General features: G+C 56.7%; 1 protein-coding gene across 1 annotated transcript; it reads right to left on the bottom strand.

Annotated features, from left to right (window-relative positions):
- Window positions 1-2,929: 2,929 nt before the first annotated feature.
- Window positions 2,930-25,600, bottom strand: PRRX2 (paired related homeobox 2). Its single transcript, XM_058038334.1, has 4 exons — window positions 25,357-25,600; window positions 3,991-4,175; window positions 3,618-3,796; window positions 2,930-3,065 (listed from the first exon to the last, which is right to left on the bottom strand). The coding sequence occupies exons 1-4, from the start codon at window positions 25,598-25,600 to the stop codon at window positions 2,930-2,932; spliced, it is 744 nt and encodes a 247-aa protein (XP_057894317.1).
- Window positions 25,601-25,966: the final 366 nt, after the last annotated feature.

The following is a 25,966-nucleotide window of genomic DNA, read 5'->3' as shown; positions in this document are numbered from 1 at the left end:
ATTTCAGGCTTTATTTGAGCAGTGAGGACACTTTCTGCCTTGCTCTCTGATCCTTTCCTAGCAATTCCTGTCACTTGACTCGCTGCCTTTCAGTCTGAGCATGTGCTGGGCAGTTTCCCTGGGCACATCTTCACCCCTCTCCACTTTGCATTAAATCCATTAAATCTGCTGCCTGACAGCTCAGCACTGGGAGCTTCTGGAGCCCTGTTTAACTTTGTCTCAACTATTTGGTATCACCTTTGCCTGACCACTGATTCCTCTTGCTTTGGGTGCTCAGTGCCTGTTCAGCACCTGTGGGCTCCCTGGAAAGTGCTCTACAATCTGATGGTTTATTTCTACCCTTTGGTTTCTTTCAGCTCAATTTCTGTGCAGAATCTGACCCTCCTTGCTGCCTCTTAATTCAATTTCTGCCCAGGCTGCTGGTCCAGGCCAGGTGGGGAAACCACAGAGGCTGGTGATGGAAGACTCAGGTCCCTATCACATGCACTGACACGTCTCTACTCAGTAAAATATTTATTCCTCCATTATTTCACAAGAGTTGTTTTTACAAAAACCTTACAAAAATTTCCAAAACACAGACATGCAGAAGAAAAAAAAAAAAACCAAATCCACCATGGATCTTGTTACAAGTAATTGAAATGTACAAATAGAAAGGGCGAGAGAGAGAGCTTAGATTACAATAATCCCTCGGTCCTGCTACCCCTCCATGGGTGCAATTTGTATCTCTTCTTGGTGAGTTCAGCATTGACTGACAAGCTGTGATAAGCTGCCAAAAGCACAGCAAAGGAGGGGCCCTAAGATTAGGAGCAAATGTTTTCAAATATATATATACATATAGATATTTAGTGAAGAAATATTTATTCCCTGCTTTTTTTAGGTTTACAGAAACAGCATCTGCAAACTATTAAATGGGTTTATTTTCATTAATGTTCTCAAAGAGGCAGCGACATTTATATCCCTGTGGTTTCATCTTGTGTAAGTGAAAAAAGAGCCCTGTGCTTTCCATGGGAATGGGACCCCCCTGGCCCCCTCCTCCTGCCCCAGTGGTGTTTCTCAGGGTGGATGGTTTCATCCACAGTGGATCCCTGGCTTGGCAGGTCCCTGTGCAGTGTGGGGAGCTGGCATGGCACATGGGAGGGATACCAGCCCTGGAAATACAGATGGGGGCAGAGGGTGGGTGTTTAGGGTGGCACTGGAGGAGGTGGGCAGGGTCAGGCAGGCTGTGCCCTGTCCCTGCCTGCCAGGCTTGAGGAGGAGAACGAAGCTGTTCCCAACTGTGGAGCAGAGAAGGCAGGGGCCGGAGGCAGGATGGAGGGGCTGGTTCACCCCCAGGCACAGGAGGTGGCTCTCCCATCAGGTGAGTCCCCCCATGGTGGCATTGTCTGGGGTGCAGCTGATGGCCCTGGTGTCACAGCCATGGGTCCCACATGCAGCTGCAGTGACAGCTCAGTGGGAATGGGAGAGGATGCTCCATTCTGGGGACTCAGGTGGGCACTTTGCAGCTGTGGCACTTTCAGCCTCGGCGTCACCAGCCAGAGGATGTTTACCTGGAGGAGGCACCTCAGCAATTGCTGTATTTGTGCTCAGATCCATTGCTGCAGCCCCAAACCAACCCCTTCTAGGGAAGCAGGGCTGTGTCTTCTGTGCCCAGGCCAATCCTCTGAGCTGGTGGTGTCCCCATGCTTGGCTGGTGGCTCTTTCCAGTGGCTGAGGAAAGGGTGCTGTGGTTTCCTGTGGGCTTTGTCCACAGGGACACCCCACACCTCCAGCACCCCAGCTGTGGGACGGGGAAGGTGGAGGCTGCATCTCCACAGCTCAGCCCCATGGCTCGGGGCCAGGCTGCCCACCCCGCGTCCATCCCCTGCACGCCCCACCTTGGAACCTCATTAGGCTGCACAGCGGGGTGGGATGAGGGGGGAAACCATTTCCTCTCTGCAAAACCAAGAAAGGCTCCCCCCATGGAGCCGCCGGCCCCAGAGCCCCCAGCACATCTGCGGAGCTGCCGACGGGGAGGCTGTGCCTCCGGAAGGCGAAGCCTTCGTTGGCACGAAGCGCTGGGAGCCGCCTACTCAGCTGAAACCCAACAGCTTTTTCCAATTTGCTCATTCCCTGGGACTGTTCAATGACCTGGGGCTCCGCGGAATCGCTGGCAAATCCACCGAGGCAGGGCAGCGGTGCCTGCTGGGGGATTGGCGACGCATCCCCGGCTCACGGGAGAGCTCACAGGCTCCAGGAGGGTCTGTTGAGGTGCTGCAGCTCTGTTTGCCCCTCTAGGAAGGGGCAGAGCCCGATGCCACCAGCATAGGCAGCTCATAAATGCAGGAAGCACAGTGCAGAGGGCCGGCCATGGCATGGGCGAGCCATCAGCTTCCCAAAGCCCCAAACTTTGGGAAGTCCCAAGCCCCACACTGTGGCCGGGGTTGCACAAAGAAATGAACACATGGATCGGCTTTGGCACACGCAGTTGAGCGCCACAAGTCACAGCCTGGTGGAAAGGGGGGCCCGTGATCCTCCCACAGTGTCCCTGCGGGAGGAGAAGACCCAATAACTCTTTGGCTCTCTGGGCAAGATACCCAAATTGGTCAAATCCAATAGTCCAAGATCCTTCCATGTTTGGAAGCAAATTCTTGTTCCCTTGGCAAGTCTGTTTGTCCTCGAAGAGCGTGTGGGGGGTATGTGTGTATATATAGCCGTTATTATAAGGGTGTGCGGAAAAGCAAGTTTCTAACCAAGTTCGCTCCATATGTGGCTATAATTATGTGCCACTTCGGCCTGGGACTGACTCTACCTTCAGAAGGGAAGGGAAGAGGAGAGAAGACGCTGAGACATTGGATGAGTGGCACGTGTGTTGGGCAGGATTTGTCCTGGGCCTGGCACGGGAGCTCCACGCTGTGTCCTGGAGGAGGCCACGGGATGGGCTTTGCCCTGCTCAGTTCACGGTGGGCACCTGGTTCTGGTGGAGGCTGAACTCCTTGGCCTTGAGGCGCAGGCTGGCGATGCTGTTGGCCATGTTCACCCCCTGGGCGGGCGTTGCGGTCCCGCTGGAGCTGTAGGAGGGCACAGTGCTGTGGGAGGGAGCGGGGAGCAATGAGGAATGGCCCATGGAGAAGACCCCATGCCCTCTGTGGTCCTGCTGGCTTCCCAGGCCAGGCTGGCTGCTCCCTGTTGGAGATCTCTCACAAGAACAGCCAAAGTTCAGCGTTTTTATGGACTTGGATGGATGTGGGAACCCCTCAAACTATGCACCAGGAGGCCCTGCTTTGTGCTTTTGGATGTGATGGCTGAACATGAACAGCTGGGAACCAGAAGGGACCCATGCCACCTCCTGTGCCGAGATGTGGGAAGGGTCAGCACGAGGCCAAGCAAATCCCTTGCGAGGACCAGGGCGCCTGCTCCAGCCCCAAAATGCAAGGAGGCAGAGAAGCTGCTCAGCGTTGGGCAATGGATGCTCAGACAGCTTAAATGATCCCAAAGCCAAGTCAGACAAGCTCCTTTCAGCCTCATAAAACTCCCCAGATCCCCAGCAGTGGCACAGGGCTGCATTCCTGGGGCAGTGGGGCTGTCTCCAGGCAGCCTTGCCCTGTGGCCAGCCCAGCTCCTCCAGAGCCTCCACCTACCTGTACGGGGAGGTGCTGGTCCACGAGAGATACTCAGGGGTCAGTGCAGTGGGTCGTGGTGCCATGGGCTGCTCGATGGCTGCCTCCTGGCTGTAGGATTTGAGCAGGGATGCCGATCTGTTGGCCAGCATCGCCCTCTCGTTACGGCGGAACTTGGCCCTCCGGTTCTGAAACCACACCTGTGATGGGGAAAGGTTGGAAGGTGGAAAGGTGGAAAGGTGGTCAGAGGGGACCCAGTGCACTCAGGGATGTTCCAACCATCTGTCCTGTGGGTCATGGTGATGTGCAGGATGAAACAAGGGAGGGGACAGTCCCTGCTCCTGCCTGGGGCGAGGCAGAGGTGCTGTTTTCTCCCACACAAACCTGTGCTCACCTGGACTCTGGCCTCGCTGAGGTTGACCCTTCTGGCCAGCTCCTCCCTCACGAAGGCGTCGGGGTAGTGCGTCCTCTCAAAGACCCTCTCCAGAGCCTGCAGCTGGCTGCTGTTGAAGGTGGTGCGGTTCCTCCTCTGCTTCTTCTTCCTCTTGGCTGCCCCGCAGCTTGGGCTCAGGCTCTCACCTGTGGGGAAAGAGCAGAAGCCACATGAGAGCCAGACCCAGTGAGACCCCCTGACCCAGCCAAGCCCAAGCCCTCCTGGGGATCTGCAGTGTCCTGCTCTGGGCCAGCCTTGCTCCCTCCAGGGTGGGGATATGTGCAACCCTGTGATGTCCATGATAATCAAAGCATGTTTTGGGACCTGCTGGAGCTTAGGGTTAACCCCACAATTCATCAAGGCCCGTGGTGGTTTCACATCTGGCTAAACCATGATTTTGAATACCAGTCTCAGTGTATTCTGGGGCTGCACTTGATCCAATGTGGAGCTCAGCTCTCACTAAGACTTCAAGTCAAGCTTTCATGAATGGTGATGAAAATCCAGCACCAAAACACCCCCAAGGTGTGGCTCTCAGCTCCCACCTCCAGCACCCCCAAGGCCCCAGCTGTGGCACGTCCCCAAGGTGACACAGGAGCCAAAGCATCTGCTCTTGCAGCCCTGCTCCTCAGAGCTCGGGGCGAGCGGCACCGCGTCTCGCAGGGCTCAGCCTCCGCAGTGTTTATTTCTGGCTTTGCTGCCTCATGGAAACATGAAGCTGAGGGTGTAGTCTGGTTTCTCAGTATTGATCTTGGGCTGTCAGCCAGGCTGAGATTAATCTCCTCTTTGTCACTAATATCATAAGGTTTGGGCAATTTCGTGAAGGCTTTTTCCGAGACACCCAGTCAGCTCCTGCAAAGGCTCCGTGGGGAGCACGACTTGCTGTCGTTCTCCCTGGTGGAGGTACTGGTTAATGGCTCTTTCTGTTCATAAAGCATCTGGATCCAATCTGTACCTACTGGTGGGAAAGCATTCTGGAATTATTTGAAATGTTAATAATTTTATGACATTCTGATTCATGGCGGGGGTATGCTGGGGCTTTCTGCTCTGTATCGTTGCAGAGGCCAGGGTGGCAGAACTCACCACTCCCTGAGTATGCTCACAAATTAAATACTTGCTAATAATATTAATTGTGATACTTATTTAATAAGACCAGCATTTTCAGATAATGCTTGAGCAACAAACAAAATCTACTGGAAAGGGTATTAACTCTGCTGTTTCAAGACACCATCAAGCTGTTGAGCTGGAGGAAACTTCCAAGATCTTTAAGGCCAGAAAAACCTTCTTACACCTTAACTCTGAATAATTCAAGCCATGAAACGTCCAACAGCAAGTTTTTCATCAAGTCCCTAAGACTCCTATATTCCCAACTACACCATTCTCCCAAGGGCTCTCTGCAGCCACTGCCATTTCTCTGGGTCATTAATTGTGCTGTAGGTGCAACTTGGCCTTGGTTGACCATCAACAATCTGTGGCCTTGTATTTTGGACATGGCCTTCTTGGTTGGGTGAAGACACGATGGACAGTGCCTGAAATATGAGTGGGTTTGAGACCCTTTCCCCAGGCACGACACCATGGGCTGCCCTTCACCATCAATCGTGTCTCACAAATAAAATTCTCAGAATTCCCTCCAGCACTTCCTCCTGCAGCTTCAAATGTTCTGCCAGTCTCTGCTTTCCAGTTGCCCCTTTTAGTTAAACTCCTTTTTTGGTCCTGTTTTCCTCCAGCGAGCTAACGAGCCGCTGGATTAAAATACATGAAGTCCAGCCATGGTTGTCCCTGAGTTTTCTGGGAGCTTGGGACTGAAATGGGAACCATCAGGCTGGGAAAGAGCTGCAGGATGTAACAGGGTGAGAGGTTTCCTTGTGGGTTTATGACCATGCCACAGGGCTTCTGGGGAAATGGTACATCAGGGTTTGGTTCAAAATAGTCACAAGGGCACCCACTGCCCCTCACCAAACTGAGAGTGATTTCAACAGAACCCTGGGAAATGTATAAATAAAATTTATAAACCCCCTTTGGCTTCATCCTCAATTTAAACCTGGCTACAGGACTTTCCGTAGTGTTGATTTCCCTTGCCCACTCTAATTTGGCTGTAAGAAAGGAGGAGGAGGAAAGTTTTTTGAAATTAGCTCTCAATCCAGTTCCGTAGGATCTGGCCATGTTTCTGGCTGGTCTTTATCTCCCCAAACCCACAGAAGGAAGAGCTGAACAGCCACAGGAGACAAGTGGTGCTGAGTGCTTCCCATACGGGGCTGGCAGTAATGCTGGGGTCGAGGTTTGGATGGAGCTGGATCAGGATGTGTCCGAGCACCAGCAGCTCCTGGGTTTTTGGAGACCTGCAAACCCTGGGCTGGTTTGGGGGCATTTTGTTCAGCCCCTATTGCTGCTTTTAATGGAGGGACCTTCCACACCTTTTCCAGGGCATCTCTCCATGGCAGAGGCAGTTCCACACATGGAGTTCCTGCCTGGATCCTCTGCTCTGCCCAGGCATGAGCCTTGGTAATGGATCAGCATCTTTTCCTCATTAGCTCAGGCATTGCAGGCCTGAGGGACCAGGCAGATCCACCCTAATTGCTGGTGGTGAGTGTCTGACAGGTTTACAGGGTACAGTTAGGCTGGATCTCCTCCATCAGAGATGCTTTAATAACCCCAAATCAGCATCCCAAAAACGAGCATGGCTCAATTCTCTGTGGCATCAGAGGAGGAATGGGAAGGGGGGTGAGTTGGATCCTCTGAAGACACCCTGTCCTCTCACTGCCATCAGGGGCACTTGGATTTAACCAGACCTGCTGACACCTTGATGGAGGAATTGGAAACCAGTTCCCAGCCCAATGGGCTCCCAGGAATAAGAGTTTGTAATTGCACAAAGTTAAAACCAGCTTCCCATCATCACTGTTCTGTGCCAAAGCAGTGCTTGGGGAGGCTGTGGAGAAAGCCAAACCCTTGCCTTTGTCAAGCATAATTTGGGGGTTCATTTGGGCTGAAGGGACCAGTTTGGTTGGCCAGCCCTGAGGTCAGAGGGGCTCCTGAGCCTCCCCCCCCCAGCCCCTTCCCTATATTTATCTTCCACTGATTACAATTTCCGCTGAAAGGAAAAGAAATGCAGGGAAAGGGGGAAAACAGGGGGGATAACGTTACTGAGTAACGAAAGATGACATGAGGGGGAGGATGGGGAGAGGGAGGCACAGGGGGCTTTGCACAGAGCAGGATGGGCCCAGTGTGCATCACAAAAAAGCCTTAAATTGCCTCAAACTGTTAGGAAAGACAAGAGACTTTTCACCTGTGATGTGAATGAGTTTTGGGGTGCTGGATGTGCCTGGGTCACCTCCAGCCTCCTCTCTGGGCTGTCCTGCCTCAGGCAGTGCTGCCTGAGAGCTGCAGACAGCCTGGGGACAGCTCTGTGCCCCACAGACGCCATGGGGTGATGGGAGCCACCCCAAAACCCTGTGGGAGCACCAGGGCCGGCAAGCCGGGACTGTGCCACAAGGAGAACTTGGGAGCAAAGGCAGCACCAGCCCTGGGTCAGAGCTGTGCTGGTTCAGCTGGGCACCAACCAAGCCCCTTCTCCCTCTCTTGCCTTCGCCATCTGTGCTTCCATTAGTTTCCCACAGGAGGGACTTGGTGGGTCTCAGCCTTGGTGCTGGGCTTGCCCTCAAACTCCCACAGCGCTGTAAAGAGGTGATTTTCACTGGATTTCCACCAAGGCTTTGGGTTTGACCAAGAGCTCCATTAGTGCACAGTAAACGGGCTCAGAGCAGCTGTGATCCAGATCAACCAGCACCCACAGCCCGAGCAGCTCTGCCCAGGCTGAGGATCCTCCTTTGGGATGTCTCTCAGGGATGGGCTGTACTGCCAGCCATGCTCAGTCTCCCCTCTGGACACCCAGTTTGGGGCATTTATTTCCAAAATACTCATCCAGAGCGAGGTGTTTGCCCAGCAGCACCCCTGCTGCCCCAGCCTGTCTCTTCCCCAGGGATGCTGCAAACTCCACTCCCCATCAGCACCACCACATCTGGGACAAGTTTTCCTGACTCCAACTCCACCACTTGGCTTTGGGGTACAAACACCCCCATTTTTCAGGTCAGAAGGCAGCAAGTTCAACCCCCTCATGCAAAAAAGCCCAGGCTACATCTCCTCCAACGTGTTTCATTTTCCACTGCACCGCAGCCCCCACGGCCCTGAAACGTTTTCTGTCATTAAATTATTTCACACGTTCCATTTATTTGGAGCAGTTTGCCAAAGACCCTTTAAGCTTTAAATTTTTCACACCCCCCCAAGCCAAAATGATCAAATCTGCTGTACCATTTACTTCCCTACTACGCCTGGAATGGCATTTTTTTCCTCCTTTTTTTCTTCTTGGGTATAATTTAAGGGTTGAAATAGCCTGGAGGGAATTAGCTGTAAATTCTTCCTAAGACAAATAAATTCAGCCCTCTAAGTTTCTACGTTTTTCAAACTGTTGAGAGACATTTTGGGTTTGTTTTACTTGAAATAATGATCGTGGCATATCTGACCCTCAGGCTGCGGCCGGCTCTAGCCAAATAAATAGCTTTTATTAATTAAGGTTTATCCTTAACAAATAAAACCCCAATTTGATCTCGGCCGGCTGAATTAGCAAAAATAAACAACGGGTTCTCTGGGCACTTGATGTGGATTTAACAAATTAACGCTGGGCCTTCATCAGGGAAGCTGCAGGGTGGTGGAGGTCTTTTACAGCCAAGAAATCCTTTGGAAAAACAATGTCTTTCGTTTCTCCCATGGTCTCTCTCGGTAAACATGTGCACTCCCTTCATCCCCTCGCACTCGGGGGAGCGAGGAGAGCTCCGGCCACGACGTCTGCCAGAGCCTCATGTGCAATTGTTTAACTTCTCCTCTAAATCACGGGGAGGGAGCGCTTCCCCTCGGGCTGCAGAGAGCTGGGCTTTGGGGATTGCCCCTCCGTGGGGTGTGCCCTCTCCAGCTCTGCTCTGCTCCACAGCATTCGCTGAGACACCCGAAGCCAAGGTGGGATTTGGGGGTGCATGGGCTGCCAGGTGTAGGGGACCCCTCTTTCCAGCAGCCAATTCCAACTCTACCCTGCCTTGGGATGCAGTTGAGAACAGCCTGGGAGCCCAGAGGGGTTTTATCGTGGCTTTGCAGGGAGGAGGGACAGCAGGAGGGATGCTCCACAGGCCAAAGGGAAGCTGAGCACTTGTCCCTGCTCATGGGCACAGGAAGGACAGGGCTTGTGGTAGTAGGGATGGTGGGAGATGCCTACACCACAACAGCTCTTTCATCTCCCCAAATCACCTGGGAAAGCTTGGGGGGCTGAGGAGCAGCCAGGAACCTGCCCCTCCACATGTGCTGAGTCACCCAGGTATGGCTCCTTTCCTGCACCCACCCATGAGCCTGGCCTGGTGCACAGGAGCAGCACAGCACCAGCCTGGGGGCAAAACCACACCGGTGAAACTCCCATTTTCTGCATAGCTTCATCCCATGTTCTGCATAGTTTCACCCCATGTTCTGCATAGTTTCACCCCAGTACCCAGGGGAGAAGCTTTTGGGGCCACCAACCCCTGCCCTCAGGATGCCAGCCCCAGCTTTACTTGCCACGATGCTGTGAGGTCCAAACCCATCCTGGGAACAGCCATGGATACGGGGAACAAGGGCTGTCAGCCCCTCCCCAGGCTCCCACCTCCTCATCCTCAGCCTCCCTGTCCCCCTCCAGCCCAGCCCAGCCTCACAAAGACCCCAGAAATGCTGAATTCTCTGGGGGGAGGTTGAAGCTGGGGGGGGTCCAAATGTGCTGAGTCCGAAGGAAACTTCCCCGGCTCAAGTGGCGAACATGAAAAATTTAAGAGAGGGGCAAGTCCCAGCTACTGGAGAAACATTACAGCGAAATGTTTCCGAGGATGTTTCACCTCATTAATTGTGAAAAAACTGAAACGCTGACACGTTTTTACAGGCTGCCAGTTTTGCTGGGGGAAAAGTGTCTCTGCTAAAAAGGAGCAGCAAAAGCCTGGACCAAGAAAGAGGCCAAGGCTGTCCCGGGGGGGCCTTAGCCTGTGCTCACTGACAGGCAGCAGCAGCAGCCCGTTTTATGGTTATAGAGCTGCCTCTGCACCAGCCAGAAACCACCCAGCACCACAGCTTTCCACCCCCAGCTACACAGGCACACCATTTTTGGGAAGATCCTACCCAGCAGTGCTGCAGCCCCAGGGATGCTCCATGCACAGCCTGCACCCCCAGAGCTCAGGAGGTTTTCCCCTTGCACCCCTGAATGGTGTGTGGTGTCTGAGCACCCATCACAGCACATCCAGAACAAGCCAGGACGGTCCTGGCTGAGCCAGCAGCATCCCTGCATCCCAGAGGGGATGTGTCCAGCCTGGGGATGTGTCCAGCCCGTGCTGGTAACCCAGTGGCGGCACTGAATCCTTTTTCAGCTCATTATTAGTGCAGCAAAAACATTGGGAACATGATGCTTAGATGGATGCTGGGAAAAGAAAGATTATGAAAAGGGAGATCCCCATGTCACGAGACACTGCTTCCCTCAGGGATGGCTCCAGCCCAGAATGAGGCACCAAATTCACTGCTGGGAGCTGTGAGTGGGTTCAGAGCTGGCTCTGGTGCCAGGGCAGCCAAGCTGCAAAACCCAGGTGCACAAGAGGGGGAAGATCAGGAAGCAACAGTGAGGAAGGAGAAGGAAGATGATGAAAAGAAGGAATAAGGGAAGCAGATGCTGGAGACTCCAGCTGAGGAACCAACCAGCCAAGTCTTGTGCTTTGATTTAGAGAGGATGCCCTGGAAGTTGAAAGCTGCTGAAATCCACAGGGCTGCAGGCAAAGGCAGAGTGCTCAGGAGTCCCTGAACATTCCCAGCACCTCCCACCATGCCAGAGGCTCCTGCACAGCCCGGCACGGGCTCACCCAGCTGAGGCCAGGCCCCAGGAATGGCGTTTTGGCACGGCCAGCTCCTGCGTCAGCGGAAGCATTTAATGAATTAATTGCAGCCACATTCCCTGAAGGAGGAGGCAGGGCTGGTGGGATGCTGTCAGGCCTCAGGAAGGGGCTGGGGAACATCTTTGGCCACAAAGCTCTGGTGGGAGTATGAGCAGGCTGAGCAGCACTTAGGAATAGTCCAGAATCTGGGAGAGCCGGTGCCACCACCCATCCTTTACCTGGGCTGGGAACTGCCTGTGACGGAGTTTGGGGAAGGTGACAGGGACACATCACCGGCTCGGGGTGCAGCCCAGCAGCTCACAGAGCCTGGCAGCCCCAGCACCCCCTGACAGCCCCAGGAACAGCTCCAGAGACAAAGCCAAGAGCTGCGGCAGCGCCGTGCCCAGCACGGCTCCGGCTGTGCTTCCCCACCCGCCGGCTCCTGCACCCCGGCACCTGGAGCACGGCCATTGTGGGGCCATTGTGGGGCCGTTTTGGGGCCCTTTTGGGGCCGTTTTGGGGCCACTGAGGCCCGCAGGGCTCAGACTGCCCGGCTGTGCCCCGGTGGTGGCACCGGCCCAGGGCAGCCAGCCCCGAGTGCCAGCGCATCCCCGGGCTCGGTGCTCTACAAGGGAAATAAATGTTCCCTCCCAGGGCTGTGGGGACCCAGCCTGGCTCGGGGCTTTCGGGAGCTGCCAGCAGCATCCCGGGGTTCACAGGAGCCCGACACAATGGGCTGTCCCGGCTCCAGAGCCACCGCTGCCTCCATTGTGTCAGCGCTGCGAGGGGAGGGAGCTGCGGGGCAGCTGAGCTGGGGCAAAGCTGCTCCACAACGAGCGCCCAAATTCCCCTCGAGGAGTGTCACAGTGAGGGGGAAAGGCTCCCGGAATGTCCACTGTCTGCATGGATTTTGAGTACAGTGGCTTTGAGAGGGCAGGATCTGGCAGGGTCTGGCATCTTCTCTGCTTATGGCAGGGGAAGGTGCAGCTCAAAGGGGTTCACACCCCTCTGAGGTCTCTCTTTTCTTAACTGGGGATGGGGTCACACAGAGCCTCCAAAAACTCATCCACAGCGGTGCCAGTCTGGGTGTCCCCTGGAAATGCCAGAGAGGGAGAGGGGAGGCAGGACAGGAATCGGGATGGGCGCTTCTGCCTTCCTGCAGGGATGCTCCGAGAGGCTGTGTCAGACCAAAGGGCTCCTCGGGAGATGTTTGTGGCTGCAGGGCTGGGGGGAGCAGGAGCCAAAGCCCTCCCAGCACAGCCAAGTGGTGGGTTTGACCGATCCCAGCCAAGTTCCGAGCAGCACCGACCAACGGGGGAGCAGGAATTTCCATTTTGTTCTCCTGTGAATTTGCCAGCCCCCACGGTGGAGGCCCAGGCACCAACAAAAGGCTCTGGCTCTCCCCCAGGCAGCACCAGCCAGGAGCCTTCCCGGCAAGGAGACATTCATTGCTTTCATCTGCCAGCCAGGAGCCCTTCCTGGGGTGGGATGAGAGCAGGGCTGGGGCTCTCCTGCTCCTCACACCCCTGGGATGCTCCTGGGGACGCTACCCTTCGGGGGTGCAGCCTCCCCACTTTGCCGTGGTGGCTCAGAAATGTGTGAATCTGTGGCTCAGGGAAACAGCCAGCCCAGAGCCTGTGGCCAAAATGATGGGATTTGGGTCAGCCCCAGGCACACAGAGAGGGGTCTGGGCAGAGGGAGCAGCCTCGGTGGCTCCCCACAGGCTCTGGAGAGAGGGACAGAGGGACAGAGCCACGGTGGCTCCCCACAGGGATGGTGGCACAGATTCTGGACCCTGCTGCCCTTCATCAGAGCTGGGCACAGCAGATGCTGCTTCCCTTCCCATCCTGCAGACCTTCCAGGCACCATTTGGTGCATCCCCCGTGCAGCCACAGAGGTGCCAGCATTGCTCACATGTTAACAAGTTACCTGGTTTCCCAGCAGGGCACAGACGTGTAATTAATTAACACTAATGAGACTTGTGCAAGCACTGGCCTAGGATAGCATTGCCTTGCAAAGCACCACCAAAATCCTGGATTTAACAGCAAAGTGAGTTTTCCTGGGGGCAGGGAAGGGGATGGGGAGTGCCTCAGGCCATCACGGTGTTGAGAGCTCCCTGGGACTTTTGCTCAGTGTTTGAAAAATAAAACTAAATCAGCCGGGGCTGCATAGCAGGAACGTTGTGTGCAGGGCTGGCTCCCAGCCAGGGACCCCTGGCATGGTGATCCCAGCCTTCCTCTCCTCCCCAGCCCCCCCAAAAAGGTGGTTTTTTGAAATTTAATAGGCAAAAAGCCCAAGCAAGGCAGCCCCAGTGGCATCTGGCACTGAAACCCAACACCAGCCCCACGAGGTTCAAGCAGAGACCCCCTTGCATCAGGGTCACTGCCAAGGGGGGAAGGAGGCAGGAAGGGACAGGGGGAATGATGACAATTCCCATGCTGTCCCCTCCTGCTGCCCACTGCCACTGCCCCAATCCCTTTTCTTTTTTTTGGGGCCAAAAGGGGTGTTTGTCACACCCAGGCCAGCACTGAGCACCCATGGGATCACTGAGCAGCAGCACCTGCTGAGAGCCACCAGCTGTGGCACCAATGTGTCTGGCTGGGTGTGGGGTGGGTGTGAGCCCCCCTGGGAGCCCATCCCAGCCCCGGGAGCCCATCCCAGCCCCTGAGAGCCCATCCCAGCCCCGGGAGCCCATCCCAGCCCTGCTCCAGGGTCCCTGCACGCACAGACGTCCCTGCAGCCCCTGCCAGCAGCAGCACCGCTGTCCTCGGGTCTGGTTTGCATTTGAGGTCGGTGGCCTCTCGCCAAATTTATTGTAAAACATTCATTTTAATAAGTGGCTCGTATCTTTTTTTTTTTTTTTTTTTTTTTTTTTTTTTTTTTTTTTTTTTTTTTTACCCAGCCTGGTTAACTGTTTCCAGGTTACAGCAGAGCCTTGCACGGTGAGGATGGCAGGGATGGCAGGGATGGCAGGGATGGGGGACAGTGGGGACAGGATATCACAGTCAGGGCACATGGGGATGACAAGATGTAGACAGGAACATCAGGCTCCTGCTCCTACAAAGGTCAGCAGAGCTGGAATCCCACCCTCATCCCTCCAAGCCTTCATCCCCTCCAGCTCCCCATGGAGACCCTCCTGCCACCCTGGGCACCCTGGCACTCTCATACAGAACTAAAACTTACAGCCCAAGGGGTAACTGGGTCGTGTCAAACATGCTGAAGGCTTCCAGAAGTGAACACTGCCTGGTAGTTTAGTTTCAACATTTGTTTTAAGTTTTATAAACCTCTAATACTAATAGAAATGCTTGAGTGTCTTTTAATTTAAATGAAAACAGTTTTTTTGTAAATTTAAAAATTCCCCTGAGGTATTTACAACCCCCAAATTACAGCCATGTGGCCAGCCCAGATGAGAAAGTGAATTTGGTGAGGAAGGAGCGTGGCAGCTGCCCCAGCCCAGCCCTGGAGTGGCTGTCCCCTTGTCACCTGTGTCCCCTGCACAGACTCTGCTTCACTCCAGGGACATGGGATCCATGGGTTCACCAGCCCCACGAGCTGTCAGCCACAGCTGTCCCCAGCAGGATGGCATCTGTCTGTCTTTCCTGCCATCCTTCTGTCCTTCCATTTTTGGCTCTGGGCACAGGAGCTGCCCATGACCATCCCGTGCCCTGCTCAGCTGTGCTGCTGCAGGACAGTGCCTGGGGTCCCCCGTGTGCTCCCCTGCACCACCACTGCCACTGCCACCCCCAGGGCACCCTGACAGCCCTGGCAGTGTCCTGTGGGCATCCTGGGGTGCAACACAACCCCCACACTTGGCAATGCCCTGCAGGACCTGGGGTACAGCGTGACTCCCCTGAATGGCTCAGTGCCACGTGCCACCCCCTGCAATGGCCTGAACAGTTTGGGGTGCTGTGGAGCCCCAGCACACACCCCTGGCATTGCCCTGAACAGTTTGGGGCGCTGTGTAACATCACCACACACCCCTGGCATTGCCCTGAACAGTTCGGGGTGCTGTGTAACATCACCACACACCCCTGGCATTGCCCTGAACAGTTTGGGGTGCTGTGGAACCCCAGCACACACACCTGGCATTGCCCTGAACAGTTTGGGGTGCTGTGTAACATCACCACACACCCCTGGCATTGCCCTGAACAGTTTGGGGTGCTGTGGAACCCCAGCACAGACACATGTACAGTTTGGGGTGCCAACATCACCACACAGCCCTGGCATTGCCCTGAACAGTTTGGGGTGCAGCACAGTCCCCACCCCAGCCATGCCCTGCATGACCTGGCACAATGCCGACCCCCTGCCCATCATGGGGTGCAGAGCAGCCCCTCCAAACACCCACTGCAGTGTCCTGAGCAGCCCCAGGCTCGCACAGATCCCCCTGGATGCCCTGCCTAGCCGGGGGTGCCATTCCCATCCCGGGGTGCCGTTCCCATCCTGGGGGTTCCATTCCCATCCCAGGGTTCCATTCCCATCCCGGGGGTTCCATTCCCATCCTGGGGTTCCATTCCCATCCCGGGGTTCCATTCCCATCCCAGGGTTCCATTCCCATCCCAGGGTTCCATTCCCATCCTGGGGTTCCATTCCCATCCCGGGGTTCCATTCCCATCCCAGGGTTCCATTCCCATCCCAGGGTTCCATTCCCATCCCGGGGTTCCATTCCCATCCTGGGGTTCCATTCCCATCCTGGGGTTCCATTCCCATCCCGGGGGTTCCATTCCCATCCCAGGGTTCCATTCCCATCCCGGGGTTCCATTCCCATCCCGGGGGTTCCATTCCCATCCCAGGGTTCCATTCCCATCCCAGGGTTCCATTCCCATCCCGGGGTTCCATTCCCATCCCAGGGTTCCATTCCCATCCCGGGGTTCCATTCCCATCCCAGGGTTCCATTCCCATTCCCATCCCGGGGGTTCCATTCCCATCCTGGGGGTGCCATTCCCATCCCTGGGTGCCGTTCCCATCCTGGGGGTGCCGTTCCCATCCCTGGGTGCTGTTCCCATCCCGGGCTCGCCCAGCCCCCCGGGCCCCCCGGTTCCGGTGCCAGCACTGCCCCGGGGGGCTGCGGAGCCCGCGGGAGCCCCGGGCGGTGCCCCCTCCCCACATGTGCCCCGCTGCCATGTGCTCCCCGCCGCTCCCCCGGCTCCCCTGCCATGTGCACTCCAGTTTCCTTGCGTGTGAAGCCTGCAGCCTCTCGGATTCAGTGGCTGGAAAGGATGGCGCCTCTCCACATCTGGTTCAATGCGCGAGCCTGGCGCCTGGCTTAGCCACAGTCTCCATTCAGAGACACACAGACTTTAATAGACTCATACAATTCTTCCTGATCTATCACTGCAGCCGCAGCTGAAAAGCTGCTTTATTATATGCGCTCAAAGGGGGATGAGGAGGGAAGGGGAGGGGGCCGGCGGCTGGCGCTGCCGCTCTCTGAAGGCTCCCAGGGACCTGAGCTGTCCCCCCCAGCCCTGCCCAGCCTCCCAGGGGCTGCTTTCCCCCCAAACCCGCGGCACCGCAGCCTCATTATCCCTCCTGCTCAATTATCACCCTCCGAGCCGCCGCTCGCACCCGCACCGCGCACGGCCGGGGCTGCAGGGACGAGGTGGCAAAGGGGACCCCAATGTCCCCAGGATGTCCCCAGGATGTCCCCAGGATGTCCCCAGGATGGCCCCAGGATGGCTTCACAACCCCACAAGCTGCAGCAATTCCCCCAGTTCCTGCAATATCAGCGCCGCGTTTATCCCGCAGTTCCCCCGTGAGGAGCTGCCCCGGGATGTCCCCGCAGGTCCCGGTACCGGGGCCGGCTCTGCCGGGACACCGAGGGCACGGAGGGGCTGCCGAGGGATGCTGAGCACGGACACGGCGTTTGTCAGCCGTGGGAAGGCTGGAAAACACCGCCCGCGGTCATGCGTCCCTCGGGCAAAGGCAAACATCGGGAATGCCTCGAGGGCGAGGGGAGGAATTTCTGTGTTAGTTCTCGGAAATTTAGAAAAACAAGCAGTTTGCTAGTTTTGGGGCAGTCCTGGTCAACAGGCATCGGAAAAACGCCTTGAAACCTCAAATCAGCCCTTTCTCCCCAAAACTTTGCTGTTCCCATCCTGCCTGACCATTCTGGGCATCACCAAGGCTGGGCAGGGGGTGCTGCCTCTGCCCACCACACTCCCACTCTGCTCCAAATTGCTTTTTCCAGCCAGGAAAAGCCTGATCTGCATTAAGCCTGGTCTAAATCCCTGCTCAGCCCAGCCATAGCCCACTGCCCAGCATTTTAAAGGATGCTCTGCCCCAGCTCCCTGGCTCAGGGACTCCATCCTGGAACGGTAACTCCATCCAGCTTCTGCTCGTGCTGCAGGGAGGGAATGGGGCGCCAGCGTGGGGACACCAACCCCAAAGCACCCAGACCCCATCCTGCTTCAAACTCATCCCCTCAGCTCAAGGATTTCTCAGCTTTGGGGAGAGAATTCCCCCAGGCTGGAGAAACCAGCCCTGGGTGAGGGGGATCAGCCCCACTGCCTGGCAGGGAGGAGGGCTCCTGACACACAGCCTCAGAGCCCCAAATCATTTCATCAGCCTCCCAGCTACACACACACGCCCAGGCTCTCTTAAAATGCTGATTCGTTGAAATTCACCCATCTTGGCTGCACAGAGTCGAAATTTCATATTTTTCCTGTGAATCAGCCCCATTCCCTGAAATAACAGCCCAGAAGAGAGGGGAAATAGTGTTACACTGAGCTGTTGCTGCTCGAGCGAGACACAACAGCCCAGGGGGGGCACAGGCAAGGTGTCCCTGCACCCCAGCACCCTCCTGGGCTGGGCATGGCTGTGCCAGGGGTGTCTGAGCTGCTGCTGGGGACTGAAGCTCATCAGAGGGTGCTGCCAGGGCTGCCAGGGCAGGGGGCAACGCTTTGTTTGTCTCAACTGTTTGAAACATTACACTAAAAACTCCAGTTTTTATATGTAAAATAATGAGGAGTAACACTGAACTTTGGGGGATCACTTTTTCGCTAGGCACGAGTCATGAAAGTAAAACAAAAATCTGTGGTCAAAGAACTAAGGATTTCTAATCCTTGGGATTTAGATGCTGCTCTAAGGAGTTTTTTGGACTAAATGTTCTAATTGAAGGGAGGACTGTTTCTATTGTCAATTCTACTGGTTTACTATTAGATTGTTTTTTGACTAAAGGCAACTCTTTCACTGGCACACTAACTAAACAGGTTGAAAAAGGCTTTTCTGGTTCTGAATTAGACAAACACATAGTATCGGATCTGGCAGCTTTGGCTAAGGTCACTCAAACAATTGTTTTCGGTGTCCCCACAGCACGCAGGACCCCTCCAGTGTCCCCACAATATGCAGGACCCCTCCAGTGTCCCCACAGCACGCAGGACCCCTCCAGTGTCCCCTCTGGACACTGCCAGGCCGTGATTGTCCCCACTGGAAAGGGTTTCAGCAGGAGCATCCCCCACAGCAATGCCTGCCAAATCCCAGCTCGCTGGGGGTGCTGAGCACAGAACAATCCCAGCAATGAGGAGTCGGGGAGAAATGTGATTTTCCTGGCCCAGCCAAGGCTGCTCCAGCTCTTGGGCTCCCCCAGCCAGAGGGTTCCCATCTCCCCAGGTCCCGAGTTTGGGATTTTTCCCTTTTACCCTCTAGCACAGGACATGTGGGGAGCCCCCAGAGCCCTGCAGGGCTGCAGGAACGTGCTGGGATGTGTTTGCTGTGCCCTGGGGAGGGCTCAGCATGGGCAGGGCAATTCCTGGGGCCCCTCTGCAGCCCAGAGCCCCCCGAGCTGGGGCAAGCCCGGAGCACAGGCGGGAGTGCTCAGCTCATCCTGGGGCAAATCTTGCCCAAATCAGAGCCCTGGTGTCAGTAAGAGCCTGAGAGCAGCCAGGGCACAGGGAAGAGCAGGATGGTGACCCAGTGTCACCATGGGAGGAGCAGGAGGGGGTGTGGATGTCACTGGGGTGGTGGGTGTGTGTCACCCTGCAGGGCTGGGGCACAGGGAAGCACAGAGGGTGGAATCAGGGTGAACCCCAGGCCAGGAGCTCTGTGAGACCTGGGGTCTCTCCCAGCTGTGCCCCCAGCCCTGCCTGTGCCTGGCAGTGAATTTTGCTGCTCTGGCTGGTTCTGCAGGGTGCTGACCCCATTCAGCCCCTTGTCCTATGCCTGTGCCATGGGAAAGCAGCACTCCCACCCCACAGCAGTTTCTGGGTAGATGAGACCTGAGGAATCCCTTTCCTCTTGTCCAGGGCAGGGACCATGTGCAGGACAAGAACCACAGTCAGGGAGGGGAAGCCTGGCTGCAGAACACTGCAGGGCTGTCCCCTGTCCCCTGCATCGGCCTGGGGTGTACAGCATGGATCCTTCCCCACAGCCCCTTTTCCCTGGCTGGGACATGCTGGGCTCCCTGTGAGTGAATGGAAACCTCTGGGTGAGCTGGGACCTGTCAGGGTCTCCATCCATCCACCATCCACCACCATCATCCATCCACCATCCATCCATCCATCCATCCATCCATCCATCCATCCATCCATCATCCATCCATCATCCATCCATCCATCCATCCATCCATCCATCCATCCATCCATCCATCCGTCCATCCATCATCCATCCGTCCATCCGTCCATCCATCATCCATCCATCATCCCTCATCCATCCATCCATCCATCCATCCATCCATCCATCCATCATCCATCCATCCATCCATCCATCCATCCATCATCCATCCATCCCTCATCCATCATCCATCCATCCATCCATCCATCCATCCATCCATCCATCCATCATCCATCCATCCATCCATCCATCCATCCATCCATCATCCATCGATCCATCCATCATCCATCGATCCATCCATCATCCATCCATCATCCCTCATCCATCCATCCATCCATCCATCCATCCATCCATCCATCCATCCCTCATCCATCCATCCATCCATCCATCCATCCATCCATCCATCCCTCATCCATCATCCATCCATCCATCCATCATCCATCATCCATCATCCATCATCCATCGATCCATCCATCATCCATCCATCCATCCATCCATCCATCCATCCATCCATCCCTCATCCATCATCCATCCATCCATCCATCCATCCATCCATCCATCCATCCATCCCTCATCCATCATCCATCCATCCCTCATCCATCCATCCATCCATCCATCCATCCATCCATCCATCCATCCATCCCTCATCCATCATCCATCCATCCATCATCCATCCATCCATCCATCCATCCATCATCCATCAATCATCCATCCATCCATCCATCCATCCATCCATCCATCCATCCATCCATCATCCATCCATCCATCCATCCATCCCTCATCCATCCCTCATCCATCCATCCATCCATCCATCGATCCATCCATCCATCCATCATCCATCCATCCATCCATCCATCCATCCATCCATCCATCCATCCCTCATCCATCATCCATCCCTCATCCATCCATCCATCCATCCATCCATCCATCCATCCACCATCCATCCATCCCTCATCCATCCATCCATCCATCCCTCATCCATCATCCATCCATCATCCATCCATCCATCCATCATCCATCCATCCATCCATCATCCATCATCCATCATCCATCCATCCATCCATCATCCATCATCCATCATCCATCCATCCATCCATCCATCCATCCATCCATCCATCATACATCCATCATCCATCCATCCATCCATCATCCATCCATCCATCCATCCATCCATCCATCCATCATCCATCCATCCATCCGTCCATCCATCATCCATCCATCCACCATCCATCTATCATCCATCCATCCATCCATCCATCCATCCATCCATCCATCCATCCATCCATCCATCCCTCATCCATCCATCTATCATCCATCCATCCATCCATTCATCCATCCATCCATCCATCCATCCATCCATCCATCCATCCATCCATCCATCCATCCATCCATCCAGTATCCCAACCCCATCCCATGTGCCATGGCCAGCACAGTGGTGCCACCCTGAGCAGCAGGGACCTCTCTTGGAGCTGAGCCACATCCATCAGACAATTCCCAAAGGCTCCTCCCCGCCACAAGGGCTGTGTTGGGGTCCCTACACACTCCTGTCCCTGGTGTGGCATTCAGAAACCAGGGAAAGCTTCCCAGCAAAGCCTCCCAGCCTGGAGGGTGCCCAGCAGTTTGGGGCTGTGGAAAGCAGGTGCGTGCTGGAGAGAGAGGTCAGTGAGTTTGGGGTTAGGGGGGCTCAGCTGTGTCCCTGTGCCCATGGCCCATCTCACTGAGCACAGGGGATCAGCCAGGGGTCAATGGCACTGGGTTTAGTGTGCCTGAGCCACCTCTGCGCACAGACGTCCCAAAAGGCACAGATCCCCAAAGGCACAGATCCCCAAAGGCACATCCCAAAGGCACATCCCAAAGGCACATCCCCAAAAGCAAATCCCAAAGGCACAGATCCCCAAAGACACAGATGTCCCCAAAGGAACATCCCCAAAGGCACAGATCCCCAAAGGCACAGATCCCCAAAGGCACAGATCCCCAAAGGCACATCCCAAAGGCACATCCCAAAGGCACAGATCCCCAAAGGCACAGCCCCAAAGGCACAGATCCCCAAAGGCACAGATGTCCCCAAAGGCACATTCCCAAAGGCACAGATCCCCAAAGGCACAGATCCCCAAAGGCACATCCCAAAGGCACATCCCAAAGGCACATTCCCAAAGGCACAGATCTCCAAAGGCACATCCCAAAGGCACATCCCAAAGGCACATCCCAAAGGCACATCCCAGAGGCACAGATCCCCAAAGGCACATCCCCAAAGGCACAGATCCCCAAGGTACATCCTGGCCCTGGGGTTACAGAGCTGCCTCCTGCCAGCCCAGCCACAGAGGCCAAGGTGTCCCCAAGCTGTGCCCACGGCTGACGGGGTCAAGCAGCATTTAGGAAGGGAGAGCAGCACAGCCAAACCTCATCCTGTGAGCCAGGGCCAGCACAGTCCTGGGACTGGGACACCACAGGGACATCAGGCTCTGCCTCAAGAAAGGTGTCCAGGCCCTGGGAGGAGTTTGGGGCTACCTGGGGCAATCAGCCACCACTTTAACTCCAGCACCAAGTCCCCTTTCCCCTCTGATACCAGGTCCCTGTCTCTCCCTGCCTCTCCTCTCCCTTTCCAGCTGCTCTGGTTTACATAATTAAAGCCAATTTGTTCTAACAACATCTTAATGCCCTCTGCCCCTTTGGGTGCTGCTTCTCCTCTCCCCTCCTGCATCCCTGTTCTGCCCAGCATCCTCACAGCCCAGAACAGGCCAGAGGGTCCCAGGGGATGAGGAAGGGGCTCCAGGCACTGTTCTGAAAACGGGATGTCCAGGGGCCACCACACCTCCCCATCCCACTGCCAGGTCCCAGGGGCTGTAGCCAAATAAATGGCCAATGCATGCCAAAAAATCCCCTTGGAGGGGCCACAGCTCATCTGGGACAGAAGTGACTCTTTCTGAGCGCTCAGCCCCAAAGCGGTGCCGGAGCCAGTGCACGACTCCCTCTCCCATCCCCAGGCGGCACCAAAAGTGAGTTCATTGTTTGAAAAGCCATCAGTCAAGGCTTGCTGGCTAAAATTACCCTCCTGCTTTATCATCTTGAGAACATTAAGGGCTGTTGTTAACAGATGTTTCGCGTTACACATTATTTGTTAGTCTAATGAAAGGAGGTGAACAAGCTTTCAAGACCTCAGAAGTTGTGCCGAAGGTTTTCCATGGGAGGCTGTTGCACCACTCCAGGGGAGAATGAAGATGAAGATGAGGGTGTGAATGAGCTCTCACCACCCCACTGACTTTTCCTTGCTCTTGCCTGGCTTGCGGGATTTCTGGTTTTTGGGTGTCACGGGAGCAATGTGTTGCACAGATATTTGTATTCACCGTCGCAGGAGGATGCTCTGGGTACACTCAGTGGCCAAGGCAGGGGCTGAGCAGCCCAGAGGGAGCTGGGCCTGGATTTGGTCCCCAAAAGCCTCCAAAGTGCCAGGGGAAGGGATGCCAGCCCTGCAAGGGGCTGCTGGAGGGGAGCTGTGCCAAGGGCCCCGGACACGGGGCTGCCTCCAGGGCTGAATCCCCTTCTGCAGAGAATAAATCCCTGCCCTGAGCTTCTCTGGGAATGGAACCCTCTCACTGCAGCTTCCCTGGGGAAGGAGAGGGGGTTTGGGGGGCCTCAGCCTGCTGGGCACAGCCTGGGGCTGCCTGAAGCATCCTTGTCCCAGCTCTGCCAGTGCAGCCCCCAGTGAGCCCGGCCTGGTGCAGGGTCCCACAGCCTCACAGCACCTTCAGGGGTCCCACAGCCTCACAGCACCTTCAGGGGTCCCACAGCAGCTCCAGGGGTCCCTCAGCCTCACAGAGGGTTCAGGGCTGCTCTTCCTCCACCCCAGCAGCACAAAGCCCCCGAGGGCTCCTGGCTGGAGCTCAGAGCCACATCCTGCAGAGATGCAGGGGCACTTGTGTTCATAACCAACCCACTGCCAGCAGCTGTGGGGCTCCAAACCCGCCTCTGGCAGGAAAACCCCACGATGGTGAAGAGGAAGAGGAGAGCAAACGCCAAGGGGCTGTTTTATTTCAGGATGCCAATAGAAGGTAAGGTTACCAGCAGAAGTTCCTTTGCTGTCATGGCAGATCTGGAGCAAAAGGCTGATGCTCTCAAAGGCAGCACATCTGCCTTGCATTTCAGGTCTCTCCATCTCAGTTCAGGCGATTGCATCCCAGTTAAGGCAGTGGCAGCAGGTAAGGGTCTCAAAGTTCCAGCTTTGCGTGCACACAGGGTCTTGCCTCTGTCTCCTTGCTCTCTTCTTGCCCATTGCTCTCAATTCCTGGGTATTTTTTGACATCAGAGCTGCTGCTCAGCCTTGTCAGAGCATCCCAGGTGCTGATGGTGCCTCCATCCATGCCAGCTTGCCAGAACAGGTGCTGACGGGAAATATCCCAGCACTGCTGGGCTCTGCAAACCCTTTGGGGTGAAGAACAGGCCTGTGGTGACCGTGCAGCCTCTCTCTCTGTTTTTGGCATCACCCTGGGTCCACGCTGGGTTCTCTGGGTGCATCAGGAGCCCAGCAGGGCAGTCGTGTCCCTGCTGCTTTGCAAACAGCCCTGTGAGACTGCTGAGGGCTGGGTTTCCCCAAGCTGTGAATATCCCATCCCACATGGAACAGTGTCCCCCTACAGCCCCACAGGCGGGAGAAACCCTCCCCACAGCCCCACAGCACTGCCGAAAGTACACACAAAACCCAAGGGAAAGGGAGGGAGGGTGGAAAATAACACTGAAAACACCAGATACCATCCCAAAAAGCAGCGCCCAGCCCTCAGCAGCGTGATCGGAGGCAGGCTGGGGGCTCAGCGGGGCTGCTCCATGGAGGGAGGAGGGTGTGCAGGGAATGAGGGCTGGAGAAAGGTGCTCCAGACCCGCACGCGGTGTAGGAGCCACGGGAGGGACACCGGGGGCATTGAAGGGACCGAGCCCCTTCAGCAGCACAGGTTCCCGATGGGCTGAGCCCTCGGCAGGGCTGTCAGCACCCAGGGCTGTGGGAAACGAGCCTGGGGTAGCACAGCCCAGCCGGGACAGCTCTGGGGAGTGTCACCCGGGCTCTGGGCATGGGGACTCTGCCTCCCCGGTGTCACCAGGGACACCCGGCCTCGGGGGGCTCCGGGGGCCGTCGGCTGCCCCGGCACTGAGGCTTTGCCACAGGAATGGGGCGAACCCTGCTCACCCCAGGAGCGGAGCGGGGATGCGCGGGAGCGGCGCGGAGGGAGAGACGCGAGCGGGACTGTCCCGTTAGAAACGCGCCGCCGGCCGGGACCGAGCGCCATGAAACCGCGGCTCTGTCCCCTCACGTCTCCCGGCTCGGCCCCGCTCTCCTGGCCCAGCCCCGGCTCTGTCCCCGCTGATGCCGGGGCCGCGCAGCTGCCGGGACGGACCCTCAGTGTCCCGGTCCCCGCTGTGTCCCGGTGCCCGCAGTGGCCCGGAAACCGAGACCGGGAGCCCCGGGGGACGTGGGGACCCCGCAGGCCGCGCAGCCCCGGCTCGGAGCGACTTCCCGGGAGCGCCCCGGACCCGACACCGCCGGTGCCGGCCAGGAGGCGGCCGGTGCGGGGTCCCTGTGCCCCTGTCCCGGGTTCGGGGTCCCTCTTTCACGGTGCGGGGTCCCTGTGCCCCCTGTCCCGGGTTCGGGGTCCCTCTTTCACGGTGCGGGGTCCCTGTGCCCCTGCGGGGTCCCTGTGTCCCCTTTGCCCGGGTGCGGGGCGCCTCTCCCGCAGCCGTCGGGGGGTCCCCACCTCGCCGCTCGCCTCCCACCCCTCTGGCGGGGACACCGACCCCCTTTGTCCGGGGTGCCCGGACAGGGGGACACGGCGGGGACCCCCCATCCCCAGGCTGCCCACCCCGGCCCGGCGGGACTCACCGTCCTGGGGCGCTGCCTCGCTGCCGCTGCTGCCTCCCGACGGCTCCGGGATGGCCTTGGCGCCACCGGCGGGCGGGGGACCGGCCGCGGGGGTCCCGTTCATACCGGCCGCCACCTCCTCCAGGTCCAGGAGGTGGCTCACGCTGAAGTTTTTCCGGCTCTGAGCGTTTTCGGGCGGCTCCGGGCCGCGCACGGCGCCGGGGGCGAACGGCTTGTCCATGGCAAAGGCTGGCGCCGAGTCCATGGCTCCCACCCCCAGCCCGCAGCCCAGCCCGAGGTGCCGGGCCGCTCCCCGGCCCCCTTCCCCTTCCCCACCCACCCCCCCCGCCAAAAAAAAAAAAAAAAGGGGAAAAAAAAAAAAGGAGAAAAAATTAAAATAATTATAATTTTTTTTTTAAATAAGGGAAAAAACAAAAATCACGGCTGCCCTGAGTCCGGCTCCCTCCCCAGCCCCTGTTCCGCCTTGTGCTGACGTCTGGGGAAAAAACCACGCTCCCAGCCCAAACTTTCTTCCCCTGCTCTTTGCTCTGGAGCTGTTCAAACAAACGCCCCTGCTCTGATGCTCTGAGCCGAGCGGGGCGGCCCCTCAACCCCCCCGGCCCTGCGAGCT

The sequence above is a fragment of the Melospiza georgiana genome, chromosome 20, assembly GCF_028018845.1.
Source record: "Melospiza georgiana isolate bMelGeo1 chromosome 20, bMelGeo1.pri, whole genome shotgun sequence".
Taxonomy (NCBI): domain Eukaryota; kingdom Metazoa; phylum Chordata; class Aves; order Passeriformes; family Passerellidae; genus Melospiza; species Melospiza georgiana.
Note: the sequence above shows the minus strand (reverse complement) of the source record. Positions and strands in the feature narration are given on the sequence as shown.